The sequence below is a fragment of the Melospiza georgiana genome, chromosome 12 (genome assembly GCF_028018845.1).
Source record: "Melospiza georgiana isolate bMelGeo1 chromosome 12, bMelGeo1.pri, whole genome shotgun sequence".
Classification (NCBI taxonomy): Eukaryota; Metazoa; Chordata; class Aves; order Passeriformes; family Passerellidae; genus Melospiza; species Melospiza georgiana.
This window is the reverse complement of record NC_080441.1, coordinates 19,225,749-19,240,815: the sequence shown is the minus strand read 5'-3', so window position 1 is coordinate 19,240,815 and position 15,067 is coordinate 19,225,749. Positions and strand designations below refer to the sequence as shown.

General features: G+C 59.4%; 3 protein-coding genes across 3 annotated transcripts; all 3 read left to right on the top strand.

Annotated features, from left to right (window-relative positions):
• The first annotated feature begins 160 nt into the window (after window positions 1-160).
• RBMX2 (RNA binding motif protein X-linked 2) lies at window positions 161-2,190 on the top strand. The gene is made up of 6 exons (XM_058032737.1): window positions 161-174; window positions 254-369; window positions 448-499; window positions 570-699; window positions 800-980; window positions 1,524-2,190. Exons 1-6 carry the CDS (start codon window positions 170-172, stop codon window positions 1,928-1,930), a joined length of 891 nt encoding a protein of 296 aa, XP_057888720.1. The 5' UTR covers window positions 161-169; the 3' UTR covers window positions 1,931-2,190.
• Window positions 2,191-2,694: 504 nt separating this feature from the next.
• SLC25A14 (solute carrier family 25 member 14) lies at window positions 2,695-9,696 on the top strand. Its single transcript, XM_058032904.1, has 9 exons — window positions 2,695-2,816; window positions 2,907-3,054; window positions 3,808-3,902; window positions 5,561-5,646; window positions 6,428-6,523; window positions 6,906-7,030; window positions 8,120-8,255; window positions 8,618-8,698; window positions 9,272-9,696. Exons 1-9 carry the CDS (start codon window positions 2,753-2,755, stop codon window positions 9,311-9,313), a joined length of 873 nt encoding a protein of 290 aa, XP_057888887.1. The 5' UTR covers window positions 2,695-2,752; the 3' UTR covers window positions 9,314-9,696.
• A 2,373-nt stretch (window positions 9,697-12,069) lies between these two features.
• Window positions 12,070-13,110, top strand: GPR119 (G protein-coupled receptor 119). Its single transcript, XM_058032903.1, has one exon. The coding sequence runs from the start codon at window positions 12,070-12,072 to the stop codon at window positions 13,108-13,110; it is 1,041 nt and encodes a 346-aa protein (XP_057888886.1).
• Window positions 13,111-15,067: the final 1,957 nt, after the last annotated feature.

Sequence of the window (15,067 nt, the reverse complement as noted above, 5' to 3'; positions counted from 1 at the left end):
CTGCAGTCGGCCCTGTTCGGCCGTGCTCGGTAATTATTGCCCTGACTCGGTTACAATCGACTCGGCCCCATTCGGCTATAATCGGTCGACTCGGCTGCTATCGGCTACGTTCGCCTCGGCTCGGGGCGGGGCGGTGCCGCGCGCAGGCGCAGTGCGCGCTGCCGCCGCCATGAAGTAGGTGTGGGGGTGTGGGGCGCAGGCCGGGCTCGGCCCTGTTCCGCCGGTGCCGGGGCTGACGGTGCCTCGCCCGCAGCCCCCTGACGAAGGTGAAGCTGATCAATGAGCTGAACGCGCGGGAGGCGGAGCTGGGCGTGCAGGAGGCGGTGTCGTGGCACGCGGAGTACAAGGACAGCGCTTGGATCTTTGTGGGTACGGACCGGGCTAGGGGCGGGGACCGGTGCCGGTACCGGTGCTGTTGACCCGTTCCTTCCCTTCCTTCTCCCGCAGGCGGGCTGCACTACGCGCTGACCGAGGGTGATGTCATCTGCGTGTTCTCGCAGTAAGTGCCGCAGCCCCGGCCCCGCCGCCGCGGGCGCTGCCGCGGTGCTGACGCTGTGTGTGTGTCACAGGTACGGCGAGGTCGTCAACATCAACCTCGTGCGCGACAAGAAGACCGGGAAGTCCAAGGGTTTCTGCTTCCTGTGCTATGAGGACCAGCGAAGCACCATCCTGGCTGTGGATAACTTCAATGGGATCAAGGTGAGTGGAGCTCAGGCGCTGCCGGGGCTCCCCGAGTGCTCCCTCCCGTGGGCAGCGGCCCGGGGCGCCGGGAGCCGCCGGTGACAGCCCGGCCCCGCAGATCAAGGGACGGACCATCCGCGTGGACCACGTGGCCAACTACCGGCCCCCCAAGGAATCTGAGGACTGGGATGACGTGACTAGAGCCCTCCATGCCAAGGGCTGCGGGGTCAAAACGCCGCCCCACACCTCGTCCGACTCCGCGTCTGAGGATGAGGATGTGCTCGTGACAAAGCAGAAAGGTAAGGAGTGTTCCTGGCAGGCTGGCTCCCAGGTGGGCGTGCCCATGGTAGGGTTTGGGGGCTGGAGTCTGAGTGGAGAGAAGGTTGGAGAAACAAAAGTGGGCGCAAAATGAGGGTGGGAATAAGATGTTGCTACAGAGTGCTGAGGAGATGCTCAAAAATGAGGGAGAAGGAGAGCCATGAGAGAAGAGTCCTCAGGTCTGGAGAGGTAAATTCCACAAAGTGGATCACGTTAATACTGAGGAAGGGGAATGAAAGGGAAGTTGGAAATTCTCAGCATTCCAAGTGGTGTGGAAATGCCCAGAGTTGCTGGGAAGAACATGATGTGAATGTTAAAGAGAGAAGTGGGGTGGGTGCAGCTGGAGGAGAAAAAGTTGTGATTGGAAGTGAACTGGGATCTCCCTGAGGAGGAAGCAGGCTGGGAAATTGGGTGGAGGGGGAGAATTTGTAATGGAAGATGAGCTGGGATGGTGCCAGGGGAGCCATGGGGAGCAAGCTGCTCCTGGAGTTTGGTCCATCCCGAAATGTGAACCCTAATTCCAGAGAAGCAACAGAGCAGAGCAGAACGGTCCAAGTCGAGCCCGCAAGCCGGGAAGCGGGTGAGCACGGAGGAGCCCCATGCCAGGATCAAGATCAAGAAGGAGAAGGAGGACCCGGGGTACGAGCGCTATGCTGGCGGGAGCGCCGGCAGGAGCGCCGGGAGCAGGACACAGCGGGATGAGGAGCAGCGGCGGCACCAGCGGCACTCGGACAGCAGGGGGGACAAGAACTGCTGCGAGCACAGGGGCCAGAGCGGCTCCTGGGAGGAGCGGGAGAAGAGGGAGGAGGCTGGCAGGAGGGGCGACGGGCACAGCAGCCGGCAGGACGCGTCCCCCAGGGGAGGCAGGTCTCGGGAGCCCCATTCCCGGCACAGGGAGCGGGGCTCTGGCAGAGACTCCGGTCGCTGCTGAGCCCTGGGTGAGCATTTGGGCTGATGGAGGCTCTGAGCCTGCCCAAGCCTGCTCCAAGCTCCTGGGATGCCATGGCTGGACCTTTCACCTGGGAGCTTCGCCCTTGCCTCTCATCCCACCCTGGGCCAAGGCTCTCCATGCTCCCTGTGCTGCTGGCTGGGACAGGGGCCTGTCCTTCCACTGGGGAGGGTGTCAAGCAGCGAAGGCTGGGAGCAGCAGGATGCTCCCCTAAATCCCTTGGGGTGGTGTCCCCTTCTTGTACTGGGTGTCTGAGTTTGGGCCCTGTACCCACGCAGCATCTTCTGGATTCCGTGATGAATCCATAGGGCTGCACCGCTGTCATTGGGGTGATTTATTATGGATTTGTTTAAAGGTTTCTTAATAAAAGTTCCTGATAGGGAGAAGCTGGTCCTGAGAGCAGTGTTCCTGTCTGGGGTCAGGGAGGAGGTGTCATTTGTTTTTCTTACGCTGATTTTAGGCTTATTTGGGTGGGAAACCAGGAGCGATGGAGTGTGGGATTCGCAGGGCGGAGAAGGGAGGGGCTTTAGCTGGATTTGGTTCCTATAACGAGTGATCCCTCCGGTCCGGGTCCGTGCCGCTTCTGGGCGCAAGGGGGAATTTCCTCCCCGGAGCAGCCGGGCCCGCTCCGAGGCAGCCGCGGGGTTGGGTCGCGGGCAGCCCCTGCGGCCCCCGCCGTCCCGGCGCGGTGCCGGCAGGGGGCAGGCGCGGCGCGGCGGTGCAGGGCCCGGTTCCGGTCGCGGTTCCGGTTCCGGTCCCGGCTCGGTGGCGGCGGCGCGCGCGGCGGTGTCCGCCCGCCATGCGATGTCCGCGCTCAACTGGAAACCCTTCGTGTATGGCGGGCTCGCCTCCATCGTGGCCGAGTTCGGTGAGGCGCAGGGGTGGGGCGGGACCGGGACGGGCGGGACCGGCAGTGTACCGGCGGGCGCTGAGGCCGGTGTCCCCGCCATCCCCGCAGGCACGTTCCCCGTGGACCTCACCAAGACGCGGCTGCAGGTGCAGGGCCAGAGCACCGACGCGCGGTTCCGCGAGGTGCGGTACCGGGGCATGTTCCACGCTCTCTTCCGCATCTGCCGCGAGGAGGGCGGACGGGCCCTGTACTCGGGGTGAGCACCGGGGCCGGGGCCCATCGGCAGCGGGTGCCGCTTCCCCCGGGGCCCCATCCATCCGTACCGGGACACCCACCCACCTGCCTCCCGGCCGGCCCCTCCTTGCATCCACCCGGGCCTCCCCGGCGCCTGCCCCGGCTCCTTCTCCTCTGGCTCAGGAGCTCCCACTGCCTGTGCTGGGCTCCCTCTTGGGCCGCAGCATCGGCCCGTCTGTCATGTTCGCTCCCACCAGCCTGTCCCGGGTTCCCCCTCCGTCCCGGCATCTCCCTCCGCCCAGCCCAGGCCCTCCCACTGCTCACCCCGGGACCTCTCCCACACCCCGGCATCTCCCCCTGCCTTCCCCGGGTCTCCCCCACCCATCCCGGGTTCTTCCCCTCTGCCCGGCCCTGCCGCTTTCCCGGCACCCCCTCCCCAGCCCGGGTCCCCTCTTCCACCTTCTGTCCCGGCATCCCTCTGCTCCCTTGCTCCCTGCCCATCCCGGCCCCCCATTTCCTGGACGCTGCTGTGACCCCCTGGATCCCTCCCTGCCTCGTCTCCCGGAGCGGAGTCCCCCGGTGTTACCGAGGCGGGGAGCAAGGCCGGGGCTGTGTGGGTGCCATCCCCTGGCACTGGGCTGCGTGGGGCAATCCCGGGTAACCCGGGCAGAGCTGCATTCTTGGAGCCCCAGCGGGTTTGGGTTGTGCCTGGCCCCGCAGTTTGAGGGCGGGTGGGAGTGGCCCGCAGGGATGCTCAGGGTCCATTCCCCCTCAGGATCGCCCCGGCACTGCTGAGACAGGCGTCCTATGGCACCATCAAGATCGGCATCTACCAGAGCCTGAAGCGGCTCTTTGTGGATCGCATGGAAGGTCGGTGTTGGGGAAGGGCAGCACGGGCCCCTCCCAGCTCCCCTGCCTCACACTCTGGGCCCCTCCCAGCTCCCCTGCCTCACACTCTGGGCTGTGTGTTTTGCTCATTCCTTGCTCTGTCCTTTCCACCCCAAGATTCCCACAGGAATGGAGCTCCATTACTGGGTGCTGTGGTTTTGTTTGTCAGGGAGAGCAAGGATTGGATTCAATCCTGATGGGAACCTCACTGTGCTCTGCACTGCCTGTGGCTCCTACCCAAACATCTCCTTCCAGCCAGGTTCCTTCCTTTCACAGAGTCATAGGAGAATCACAGAATCCATTAGGTTGGAAAAGACGTCCAACCTGAGTCTGATCCCCACCTTGTTCCCAGCCGAGAGTGCTGAGTGCCACATCCAGTCCTTCCTTGGACACCTCCAGGGGTGGGGACTCCAGACCTCCCTGGTTAGTCCCTGCCAAGGCCTGACCACCCTTTCCATGAAGAAATTACTCCTGGTGTCCAACCTGAGTCTCCCCTGGCACAGCCAGGCATATTCTGCATAGGAATTGTGCAGTCCAGCTCTCTGGCTTTGGCCCTGCCTGTAAAGGTGAGGTTCCACCAGTGCCCTTGACCTGAGCCCTCTGCAGCTCTTGCCTGGGGAGTGGAGCAGCAAGAGTCTGGTGGGTGTTCCCTGAGGGAGCACAGAGACCTGCAGGTGAGATTCCCATCCCTGCTCTGATCTGAGGGAATGGTGTGACACCGTTCCGGCGGGGGAAATGCAGCACCCTAACAATGCCAAGCTGTCTCAGGGGAGCTTTAGGTTGGTATCAGGAGAAGGTTTTTTTCCAAGAGGGTGCTGGGGCACTGCCCCAAGGTTTCCAGAGCTCCAGGAGCATTTCAACAGCACTCCCAGGCACAGGGTGGGATTGTTGAGGTGTCTGTGCCAGGTCAGGAGTTGGATTGGATGATTCTTGTGGAATCTTTCCATCTCAAGAGATTCTGTGACTCTAGAGGTCCTTTCAGGGCTGCTGTCCTGCTTCAGTAAGGCCTCTCCCTGCCTGGTTCTGGCTGTGTACACAGTCCCCACACCCCCCTTGCTGTTCCAGCCTTTTCAGCTGTGAGCTCCATGCCTGAATGTTTGTCTCCCTACAGGCCTGGGGCAGCCAGTGGCCTGGTGTCCTCTGGGAGGTGTCGTGGTCAGTACCAGCAAAGGCCTGTGTGTTTTCCCAATGTAACCATCATCCTAACTCTGGGCCTGGAATCTGGGTTATTCCCTGGCACTAATCACATCTAACTCCCCGCCTGCTCTTGATTCTCAGCTGGCTCCAGGTGGCTCTGTGTAGGCAAATCCAGGGGGCCTGGGGAAACACGGGGGTGTCCCTCTCTGTCTGCCTCTGTCCTGGCTCATCCCTGCAATGAGAAATCTCAAATAATTGCTCACAATTTTCACGTGTCCAATGATTTTCCTTCTCATCAGTCAGACCCTCTGAGAGTTTCATTGCTGAGTGTTTCAGCTGCCACCTTCTGTCCCTGACAGGTGTGGGGACAGACCTGTCATGGGCTGTGGCACCTGCCCAGGCGCTGCTCCTGCAGCTTCACCATCTGATTTGAGAACTGAGCTGCTCTACCCAGCCTAGTGTGCCCCTCCTGTGAGGGTCTGACCTTCTTTCCTTGGTTGCAGATGAAACGTTGCTCATCAATGTGATCTGTGGGGTGGTCTCGGGGGTCATCTCTTCTGCACTGGCCAATCCCACAGATGTGCTGAAGGTAAGGGCTGGCTGTGGGACCTGTGGGAGGAGCAGCTCAGTGCTCCCTGAGCCACCAGTTCTGCTTGTTTGGGGTTTTTTAATGAATGGGGACCAAAGCCCAGGGTCATTAATAGATGTTTAAAAACACAGATCTTAGAGATCTCAGAATCCTGGAACGGTTTGGGTTGGGACAGACATGAAAAACCATCTCCTTCCACCTCTTGCCACAGGCAGGGACACCTCACACTAGAGCAAGGTGCTCCAAACCCTGTCCAACTTGGCCTGGAGCACTCCCAGGGATGGAGCAGCCACAGCTTCTCTGGGCAATATGACATTTGTGCTGGTGAGGGGTGGGAGCTGTGTTATCTGACCTGGGCCAGGTGAGCCAGCTGCTCCTGTCCCCTGGGTCACGGTGCTGGCACTGCCCCAAGGGCCTGCCTGTGACGTGGAGTGAGCAGAGCCCAGTGGGGACTGCCTGGTGCCCTGGGCTCAGGGTAGCCCAGCTCTGGGCAGAGAGAGCCTGGAGAACCTCCCCAGTCATCTCCCTGTAGATCCCCTTCTGGGACTGCTTTCAGGGGGAAGGCGTTGTTCCTCATGTTCCTGTGCCCCCACCCTGCCCCTGCCTGCTGCTGTCCTTGTTGGTGTGGTTTGCAGGGAGAGGGATGTGGAGAACAGTGTGTGCTCTGAGCTGCTCTGTTCCTTCTCCCAGGAGTTCCATGGAGCTGCTGTCGCTGGTGTCCTTGCCCTGTGGCCAAGTGCTGGTGCAGACGTCTGCCTGCTGACTCTTCCCTTTCTTTCAGATCCGAATGCAGGCTCAGGGCAGCTTGTTCCAGGGCGGGATGATCGGCAGCTTCATTGACATCTACCAGCAGGAAGGCACCCGAGGCCTCTGGAGAGTGAGCACCAACTCCTAGAATCCTCCAGCAGCAGCAGAACTAAGACAAGTCTTAGGGAAGCAGGTGCTCTCCTGCTGTTCTGTAGCAAGGAACACCTGGAGCCCCTCCTGGCCCCTTAAACTGCTGCTCTTGTGGGACACAGTCTTTTCTGGTGTTGAAATTGTGCAGAAGGTGAGGGGGTGACAGCCTAGTTCCCACGTGCTGGTGCTGGGAGCAGGGAAGCAGTGTGGAGTTAATCCAGCTGGAATAACGCTGCCAGGGTGGAGTTATCCTCCTTGGCTTTGAAGCAAAGCTGGGAAGCAGGTGGTGTGCTTGCAGGGAGGCTGTCAGGAGAGGGAGCTGGGGCATGGCTGCACTCGGTGACAGTGTCTGTGCTGCACAGGGTGTTGTCCCCACGGCCCAGCGAGCGGCCATCGTGGTGGGGGTGGAGCTGCCAGTCTACGACATCACCAAGAAGCATCTGATCCTGTCAGGCCTCATGGGGGACACCATCTTTGCCCACTTTGTGTGAGTACCTGCTGCAGGCTGGGGGGCTGTATGAGGGCTGGGGAGAGACCATGCATGGAGTGACTGGTCTGGGTCTGCAGGGAGCAGGGTTAGTGCTTCCAGAGGGTCTGGAGCAGGCTTAGTGCTTCCAAAGGATCTGCTCTGTCAGCTGGAACAGCTCAGAGTTAGCAGCAGGTATGGAATCATTAAGGTTGGTTAAGACTTCCAAGACCATTGAGTCCAGCTGTTTCCCCAGCACTGCTAAGGCCACCACTAATCCATCCCCACATCCCAGAGACCTCCTTGGGGAAGGACCTGGCAGAAATCCTTTGGTGACATGAAATACCAGCTTGGTTTCTGCTGGCAAATGACAGAAATGTTGCCCCACATCTGTGCCCTGGTATGAGCCAGGCAGAGATCCATGTGTGTAGCCACGTGTGCCAGTCCCTCAGAAGCTGCTCCACTCTCTGGTCCTCACCTGTCCAGACCCTGTGATCTTGCAGCCTGTGCTGGAAGAGCCTTGGGAGAGGAGCAAGCACAAAGCTGGCAGGACCCAGAGCAGTCAGTGCTGCAGTCAGCTGCTCTGGGCAAGGCTGGCACAGAACACTGGAATCCTTTTTCACCTCCATGGTGCAGATGCTGCAGTGCTTCCATTGGCTTTGCCAGCTGGGCTGAGGGTGAGGAGCACTAGGCCCTCTGTGGAGGGGGAGACTGGCATTTCTGTGGTCCTTTCTGGTGTCTTTGCTCTTCCTCCCTCCTTCCCAAAGAAATGTTTGTTCTGGTGGGAAGGATGTGCACTCCCATGGGTGCCTTCAGGTCTGTGTCACCTGGGCAGCACCTGGGACCCTTGCAGGGCTGCCAGTGCCCTGTGGAACCAGCTGTGGAACCAGGTGAGGGTCTGGCTTAGCTGAGCTGAGCATTTCCCTCCCCTGAGCTCTGCAGGGTCCTGTGGCAGCCCCACCACTGCCCCTTTCCCAGGTAGGAGCAAGTAGTGCACCCCACATCCACTGCTAAATGCCTTTGCTAATGTCCAGAGGCAGGTATTTTGTGTCTGTCTGCGTGGAAGTGGCTGAGTGCAGGGCTGTTCCTGCCCTGATTTGGTGTGTGCAGTTCCAGCTTCACGTGCGGGCTGGCGGGAGCCATCGCCTCCAACCCCGTGGACGTGGTGCGGACGCGGATGATGAACCAGCGCGCCATCGTGGGCAGCACCGAGCTCTACAAGGGCACCCTGGATGGCCTTGTCAAGGTGAGGGGACAGGTGGGCACGTCCCTGTCCTGGGAGGCTGGCCGGGTCTCAGCACCACGCTGATGGGAGCAGTGAGATCCTGCAGTGATGCAGTTTGTCATCAGTGAGGTGGGAGAGGGCCCGGAGTCACTTCCCTGAGGCCGCTGTGGGCCTGAGCATCCTCCCAGCCTCCTGGAACAAAATTCAGGCCATGAGGCAGTTAGCTGGGTTCAGAGACTGTGGGTGATGCTTCACACACCTGCATGGGCCTGTGCTCCCTGCAGCAGCTGTGCAGGGCCAGCGGGGCACACATGGCACTGGGGAGGGAGGTGGGCAGGGCGTGGGCCCGGTGTGCCTCCTCATCCCTTTGTCTCTCCTCCCAGACGTGGAAGAGTGAGGGCTTCTTTGCACTCTACAAAGGCTTCTGGCCCAACTGGCTTCGTCTGGGTCCCTGGAACATCATTGTATCCTTCCCTGTGCTGCTGGCAGGTAGTGGGGTGGGACAAGGGGAGAACCCTGCTGGGAAGGGCAGGGCAGAGCTGACACCCCAGTGGGGTGCACTGGGGACCCTAATGGGCGCTGCTGATGGTCCCTGTAGAGCCTCTGAGGGCTGGGCTGAGACCTTGCATGGCCTGGGCTGCAGGAGATTCCTGGATGAGCTCCTGTTTGGGAGGGAATTGTGGGGAACATTCTGCTGCTGAGGCAGGTGCTGACTCCATGCAGGACCAGTGCTGCTGTGTGCTGAGCCAGAGCATTCTGCCTGCTGAAACTGGGTGGGGAGTTCACTGTAAAGAGCTCCCAGTCTGGGCTTGGAGCCACTTCCCTCTCCCAGTGGTCTGGGCAAGGCTGGGTTTGCTCTGGGTCCATTCTCCCAGCTCTGTCCTACCTGGGCAGCTCAGGTTGTGCTACCTGGACAGGGAGCTCCATGGGTGGGTTTAAGGAGCTCCCTGAATGGGTGTCCAGCCCAGCTGAATGCTCCACCCGCCCTGCCAGGCAGCTGCCTCACATCTGTCCCAATTCCTTGACGCTCCCTTCAGTTTTTTATCACATACGAGCAGTTGAAGCGCCTCCCCTTCTGAGAGCTGCCTTCATCTCACCAGAGTCATCCTCAGGGCTGGCAGCAGGGCTGTGCTGCCGCCTCCCTCTTCATCCCACTGTCCCCATGTCGTGGTGTTTGGTCCCTGTGGGCTGGGCTCTCCCCACATGCATGGTCCCTGGAGCACGAGCTGCCTGGCAATGGGGGCAGCAGCTGTGTGTTTCCCACCCGGAGGTGTCGTGTGCCTGGGCCTGCAGGAATATCTTCTGTGAAGATCTGTGTGTTCCAGTGGCCTTTGGGGCACTGTGGCTCGTGGCTGGCAGGTGTGGGTCTCCTCCCGTGCCCGTGGGGTGGGGCCCATGAAGGTGCATTGTCATCATGTTTCTTGCAGAACTTGTAACTTCATTAAATTATTTATTGACTGGATGGCTTGAGTTTGGATCTGTGCTCATTCACTTGCAGGGGTGTCTGCCCTTGTAGAGCACAGAAGTGTGGTTTTCACCATGCTATAGACCCTTTCATTCTCCATGTATTTATTTAAAAACAGTCTGTAGGATTCATTTCAGTAGAGATGTTTCTAAACCCACGTTTGTTAGTATCAGAAAATGACCCTGTTGCCCTCTCAGCTCAATTTTGCCAAACCTCAGTCTCTTAAATTCCTGCTTATTATTGCACTATTTTTGCTTAAATAATTTGTAAAGACAGGTACTGTGCTTTAAAGGTGAGCTCAGCACTTGAAAATAGTGGTTCTGGTGCTGAGGAGAATATTTTGGTCATCCTCTTCTGATTTTTTTGGTTATTTTTTAATGTTTATGGCTATGGAAGCAAATGTTTTTTATGTTCCTGCTCCCTTTCCTCTTGGTGGGGTGGCTTTGGTTTGGATGAAGGTCCTTGGTGACACAGCAGCACGTCCTGGCTGAGCCTGCTGTGAGCTGAGTGTGTGTGGAAGTCGTACAAGGAATGTTCAGCCAAATCCTGCTGTGGAAAATGGGGGGGAATTGGTGTTACAAAGTCAGAGCTGCCTGTAGAAGCTGCAGGGGAAGGGAAGGTGACTCCACTGAGCGCTTGGGCTGAAATCCTGCCTGGAGCAGGGCTCTCTGTGCAGGCCGTGCCGGGCACTGTGTGGGAACTGCTCCTGCACACAAGGGAAGGGCTGGGGGTGGAACTCCAACGTGGAAGGCTCCATGGGAACCAGTCAGCCCTCCCCAGGTGTTTAGGGAGTGTTTAGGGCTGATACGCGAAAGCTAAAAGTGGCAGTAAAGCAGGAGAGGGGGGCACTGGCTCCAGCCTGTACTTGCTCCTCACTGCCCTGCCACTTCTGCCTTGTCCTTGATCTCATTCCAAGGGTTTGGACTCTGTCCAGCATCAGGACAAAGGCTCCCCAAATGTCTCCCTGAGCAAACAGAAGCAGAGGATGTGTAAGGCCACCACAACCCTTCCCGTGGGCGCCCGCAGTGCAGAGCCCGGGTGTTTTGGGGGCCCCCATTGCCGAGCTCCTGCCCCAGCCGCCCTCCCCCAGTCACTGACAGACAGACAGACACACGCTCAGTCCTGCCCCTTTCCCGGCAGCTGGGATTTTTCCAGCTCGTGAGGCAGGAGAGCTTGTGACACTGTGTGGGGGCTGGAGCCGTCACTGTCAGACCCGGGGAAGGTCAGAGTCCCCTGTCAGGGGGAAGGGGCGTTGTGGGGTTCTGTAGCACAAGGTTGCAGAGGCTTTGTTTTCATGAATTTCTTCGTTACAAGTTACTATTAGGTAAATACACTCATGACTAGCAAAGTGAGAGTGTGTGTGCATAGGTTATTTTTTACTGTTAGTAGCACTTACATAGATTTCACTGGAAGTATTGCAGCAAAGTTCACCAAACTCCTGCAGGAGTGAGGTCAGTCACTGATGGACAAGGTCTCCCTTCAGATATGACCTGTGTCATGGAGCCTGGAGCCAGCCTGCTGTGCCTGGGCATCTGCAGGGGTGTGCAGGGAGAGCTCCAGGACAGAGAGAGGCTCTTTGGGCCAGCAGACAGTTACTTCTGCATGGTTCCATGAGTGGGCAGAAGACACCAGCTCTCAGAGGTCCATGTCTGCCTGGATCTGAGGCCCCTCTGTGGGTTGTGGTGTTTTTTTTTTTTGCTGTGCAGGTTCCAGCAATTCTTTGGTTTTAGCCTCTCCAAGGATACCCTGGGCTCCCTGTTGTGCTTGCCAAGGGCACTGCAGGTTCCCAGCTGTGAATGCTGCTGTCCCAGGCTGGCAGATGCTTCTCCATCTGTTTGAGCACACATCCCTTGTCAGTGCTGTTCCTCATTGTAACCAGGTCGCCTTCAGGGCTGCTGTTCCAGCAGGATGTCAGTGGTGTTTCCTTGCTCCCGGCATCAAGAAGCTGTCCTGGGTGTGGCAGTGACCCCCAGGAGCCCCACCAGCTGGGCTAGACTTTGGGAACTCTGTGCTTGTCCCCATTCCCAGCCTCTGTGTCTGAGCAGGCACTGCTCTGCTCCAGCCCCTGGTGCCTGGGGGGGCAGCCACCGCCCCGTGTGCCACCGCGGCAGCTTCCTGCCCAGGTGCTCCCTGCTCACCCCCTGCTCCAGGGTTGTCTGGAAACGTGGCTGGAGGGGAGGGACCTCCGTGGGCACGGCAGCGAGTCCAGCAGTCCCTGCTGCAGGCAGGCGCTGGCAGAGCTCTGCTTCCCCCAGGGACAGCCCTGCTCCCCAGGCTCCTGCTGCTCCCCCAGAGACAGCCCTGCTCCCTGGAGAGTGAGGGGCTGCGCCTGCTGCCAAGTTGCACCTGCTGAGAGGCCCCAGGTGAGTGATGGCTGACAATCGTGTTGGGGATGCTCCATCCCTGGGGCGTGTCTCACGTGAGGCAGCCATGGCCAGCTGGGCCCTGGGAGCCATCCTCACCGTGCTGGCCTCGCTCATCATCGCTGCCAACATGCTGGTGGCCATTATCCTGCTCTGCCACATCCGGAAGAGAGGCTCCAAGGGGCTCTGTTTCGTCCTCAATCTTGCCTTGGCGGATGCCATGGTTGGCTTTACAGTCATGGGCCTGGCTGTGGATGAGCTTTCCCAGCCCTTTCCTGCTTCCCAGCAGTTTTGCATCCTGAGAATGGCTTTTGTGATGTCTTCCTGTGCTGCCTCCATCCTGTCCCTGATCCTGGTTGCATGTGACAGGCACCTGGCCATCCGGAAGCCTTTCCACTATTTCCAGCTGGTGACAGGCCCGCGGGTCGGGCTGTGCCTGGTGGGGCTCTGGCTCTTTGCTGCCATCATCGGCTTCCTCCCGGTCTTCATCCCATACTTCCAGAGGATCTCCAACCATTGGAAATGCTCCTTCTTCAACCTCTTCCAGCCTTCCTACATGCTCACGATGTTCTGCCTCGGCTTCTTCCCCGCACTCTTCCTCTTCCTCTACCTCTACTGTGACATGCTGAAAATCGCCTCGGTGCATGTGCAGCATATCCAGGAGGTGGAGCAGGCGGGGCTGGGTGGCGGCTGTCCCCCACCCCGTGCCACCAGTGACATGAAGGCCATGCGCACGGTGGCCGTGCTCATCGGGTGCTTCACCTTCTCCTGGCTGCCCTTCTTCATCTGCAGCATCGTGCAGATGGCCTGCCCTGAGTGCTTCCCCTACAAAGTCATCGAGAACTTCCTCTGGCTGCTGGGGCTGGGCAACTCCCTCCTGAACCCGCTGCTCTATTCCTACTGGCAGAAAGACGTGCAGTTCCAGCTGTCCCAGCTGGCTGCAGGTGTGAAGAGGAGGGTCCTGCTCCACCTGGGCAACGGCCGCTGTTTCCTGGGCAGAAACACGAAGGCTCCTCCTGCCGTGTCCTGCCTGGAGCTCCAGGACTGACTTGGTAAGGAGTGGCTGTCTCTGGCTTGCCAGCTTCCCTCCTGCATTGTGACCGTGAACTCAGGGCCTGCCAGCTCTGAAGGAGATCACAGATGGGTGGGACCAGTCTGGATGTTAATTTCCAGGCACCATCGTGGCCGGATTCCAGCCTGCCCCCTGCCCCATAGCCCCCAGCAGAGCCAGTTCCCCCCAGCCCCAGGCAGCCCAGGTTGCAGGTGCTCCCTGGAGAGCCTCTGCTGGAGCAGCCCTGTGTCTGCTGGACCAAGCTCTCCCACTCGCTCTGCAGGCAAAGATCCTTTGCCCATCACCAGCCAGCTTCCCCTGCCTGCCAGGTGTGTCCCCCCTGCTCCATGGGCAACAAACCCCCTGTTCCTGGGGCAGGTGTGGGCACAAGGATGGCTCTGTCCCCTTGGCCCTGCAGCAAAGACTGGGCAGGCTATGAAGCATCCCCTAACTCTCCTGGAGCACAGGTGCTCCCCCTCCCTTCCCAAACCCACCTCTCCATTCTACACAGGGCCATCCCTGCTTTGGGCTGTGCCTACGTGGAGCAGAGGTGAGGGGTGAGTTTGGGCATGGGGACAGAGAGGTTTGGCAGTGACCATGCCTGTGTGAGGGCTGGTGTAACCCATGGCAGGGGGACAACCTGGGCACTGCTGTCACTGTTTACCCAGGCTGTAAAGTGAGTCAATGAGTAACTGGCTAACAAGGAGAGGGAGGATTGGCTGCCTCAGAGCTCCCCACGAAGAAGAGCTGCTGTGTCCCCCCAGGATTTGGGACTGGAAGGATCCCTGCACACCCACTCTGCCCATGGGAACCCCCTTCTGCCCTAGTGGCCAGATGGCTGCCTCTGCCAGAGGCTAAAGTTGTACTTAATTGCTTCTCATAAAATAATTTCATTCCATCCACACGGCAAGAAAACTTCCCTTAGAAGAGGTTTATTTGCTAAAAAAGTACATTACGCTGAAAATGAGGGTGCTCTGCATGAAACAGCAGCTGTTCCCACCTCTGTCCTTGCCCCACTAGCAGACACTGCTCACAGCTGTATCCACTTGCATCCAGAACTTGCCATCCTAGAGAAAGTGGGAAAAATAAAAGTGTCTTGAAAAGATTCCAAACAAGAGGCCCTCTGTGGCATTGCCCTCGGCCAGGGAAAGGCCTGGGACCAGGTCCCATGTGGCAGACACCGTTCGTGGCTGGGGTGGAGGCACTGACCCTGGGGGAGGGCTGCTCTGGGGGCTGCTTAGGGATCTGGTGGGTGGATCCAGCTGGCCTCAGCTCCGGGCTCAGCCCATCATCTCCCTGCACGGGGATTTGCTGCCTGTTCTTGGTGATGCCTGAGCTCTGCTGGCTGTGCCTTTGATCATCCTCATCCTCGCTGAGCCTCTGCTTCCCTCCAACATCTTCCTGCAGCAGGTCCCAGTGGGAACAGGGACACTTTGGACATGGGCCTTGTGCTGCTTCCCGAGCTCCCTGACTGCCAGCTCTGCTGCGTGAATCTGTCACTGAGCTGGCCAGGCTGCAGGTCTGGTTTGGCATGAGGAGCAGGAGCCCTGGCTGGGCAGGAGCTTGTTCCAAGTGGGATCAGGGCTCAGGGAGCCTGCTCAGCGCCATGAACACACTGCAGTGCCTTGGATGGGAGAGGGGACACCTCCAGACGCACCTGCAGGGGACACTAGAAGGGAGCCTACAAGAGAGATGGAGAATGTGGACTTTGGACAAGAGTCTGAAGTAATGGGACACAGGGAATAGCTTCCTGCTGCCAGAGGGCAGGGATGGATGGGATATTGGGAAGGAATTGTTCCCTGTGAGGGTGGGCAGGCCCTGGCACAGGGTGCCCAGAGCAGCCGTGGCTGCCCCTGGATCCCTGGCAGTGCCCAAGGCCAGGCTGGGACTTGGAGCAGCTTGGGATAGTGGAAGGTGCCCATGACAGAGGGTTGGAATGGGATGGGCCTTCAGT

Coding starts and splice junctions, on each gene's coding strand:
- SLC25A14 (XM_058032904.1), top strand. CDS start 2,753: ATGTCCGCGCTCAACTGGAAACCCTTCGTGTATGGCGGGCTCGCCTCC. Junction 5,647..6,427: donor ATCCCACAGATGTGCTGAAG/GTAAGGGCTGGC, acceptor CCTTTCTTTCAG/ATCCGAATGCAGGCTCAGGG. Junction 6,524..6,905: donor GCACCCGAGGCCTCTGGAGA/GTGAGCACCAAC, acceptor TGTGCTGCACAG/GGTGTTGTCCCCACGGCCCA.
- GPR119 (XM_058032903.1), top strand. CDS start 12,070: ATGGCTGACAATCGTGTTGGGGATGCTCCATCCCTGGGGCGTGTCTCA.
- RBMX2 (XM_058032737.1), top strand. Junction 700..799: donor ATAACTTCAATGGGATCAAG/GTGAGTGGAGCT, acceptor CCGGCCCCGCAG/ATCAAGGGACGGACCATCCG. Junction 981..1,523: donor GCTCGTGACAAAGCAGAAAG/GTAAGGAGTGTT, acceptor CCCTAATTCCAG/AGAAGCAACAGAGCAGAGCA.